Genomic DNA, 1,518 nt, shown 5'->3' with positions numbered 1-1,518 from the left:
GGTAAGTCTGGGTAAGTATTTTCTGCAGCTCAATATTCTCAGTTCCATCGAATCTGATGAAAAGATTTGAAAAGTATTTCAGTAAGTATTGAAATCAGGTAGGTAATTTTAAGTCCATTTCGAATAATTCGAAATGGAGGGAAGAGAAGAGAGTGCACTGGTATAAATGGAGGAGATGAGTTGGAGAGGGAGATGAGTTGGAGGGGAGATGAGTTGGAGGGGAGATGAGTTGGAGGGGAGATGAGTTGGAGGGGAGATGAGTTGGAGGGGAGATGAGTTGGAGGGGAGACGAGTTGGAGGGGAGATGAGTTGGAGGGGAGATGAGTTGGAGGGGAGATGAGTTGGAGGGGAGATGAGTTGGAGGGGAGATGAGTTGGAGGGGAGATGAGTTGGAGGGGAGATGTAGGAGAGGGGAGATGTAGGAGAGGGGAGATGTAGGAGAGGGGAGATGTAGGAGAGGGGAGATGTAGGAGGGGGGAGATGAGTAGGAGGGGGAGATGTAGGAGAGGGGGGAGATGTAGGAGAGGGGAGATGTAGGAGAGGGGAGATGAGTTGGTGGGAAGTTGCAAACTGTAATTTTTAAAATTGCTAGGCAGCCTCAGGCTTAACTTACGGCGTTGCCTAGGGTCAACCTTCAGGCGTTGCCTGGGGCTTAATTTTTGAAAATCTTGAAAACTTTTAGAAATTTTGCCGGAGGCGTAGCCCCAAGCGTAGCCTGAGGGTAAATATTTTTTTAAATTTGCTTGAAGCATAGCCTGAAGGCACATGTTTTTTTAGAAATATCCTGAGGCATAGCCTGAGGGGTAAAATTTTTTTTAAATTGCCTGAAGCGTAGCCTAAGGCGTAGCCTTGGGCTAATTTTTTGAAAATCTTGAAATACTTTTGCGATTTACGAAAATTTTGCCGGAGGCGTACCCCCGAGCATAGCCTGAGGGTAAATATTTTTTTAAATTTGCCTGAAGCATAGCCCGAAGACACATGTTTTTTTAGAAATAGCTTGAGGCATAGCCTGAGGGGTAAAAATTTTTTAAAAATTGCCTGAAGCGTAGCCTAGGGCGTAGCCTGAGGGCAAATTTATCAAAAATTCAGAAGAATTTTAAATGTTGTTTAAGGTGTAGCTTAAGGCATAGCGTAAGGCGTAGCCTGAGGGTATTATAGGGGCGTATCCCTACTGAATGTAGAGTGTAGCTTTAGATAAGATAGGGCATGGAATTTTTTGATGTTACTCATACTTATCTTCCTCATGCTGTTTCTTTCTGTTACTCTTACCTTCGTCATGTTAAATCTTCCTTATCTTCTACTCTCTTCCTTGATCGTTTGATATTTTATTCTTCCAGTGACGGGTAGTCTCCTGATAAAGTTTATTCTTGAATCTTAGATGTACACTTTAGTAATAGCTGGAACTTACCGCGTATCTTGACAGTGGTGATATCTCCTTGTGAATCGATTGGCAGTTTCTTCAGAGGCCTTTATGATGTTCACTGCGCCTGAAAAATAGAAATGAGCAGAGGTGATTTA

At 43.3% G+C, this 1,518-nt stretch overlaps 1 protein-coding gene across 1 annotated transcript; it reads right to left on the bottom strand.

Moving 5' to 3' along the window:
* Nucleotides 1-1,459: 1,459 nt before the first annotated feature.
* On the bottom strand, nucleotides 1,460-1,487 carry Tsp_03134 (conserved hypothetical protein; the record flags this gene model as incomplete). Its single annotated transcript, XM_003379426.1, has 1 exon — nucleotides 1,460-1,487. A coding segment is annotated over one exon (28 nt), but the record flags the coding sequence as incomplete, so codon positions are not given.
* Between the last annotated feature and the right edge of the window lie 31 nt (nucleotides 1,488-1,518).

This window comes from Trichinella spiralis, assembly GCF_000181795.1.
Source record: "Trichinella spiralis strain ISS 195 chromosome Unknown Scfld2, whole genome shotgun sequence".
NCBI classification, from domain to species: Eukaryota; Metazoa; Nematoda; class Enoplea; order Trichinellida; family Trichinellidae; genus Trichinella; species Trichinella spiralis.
The sequence above is the reverse complement of the archived record's forward strand: the minus strand, read 5'-3'. Positions and strand labels throughout refer to the sequence as shown.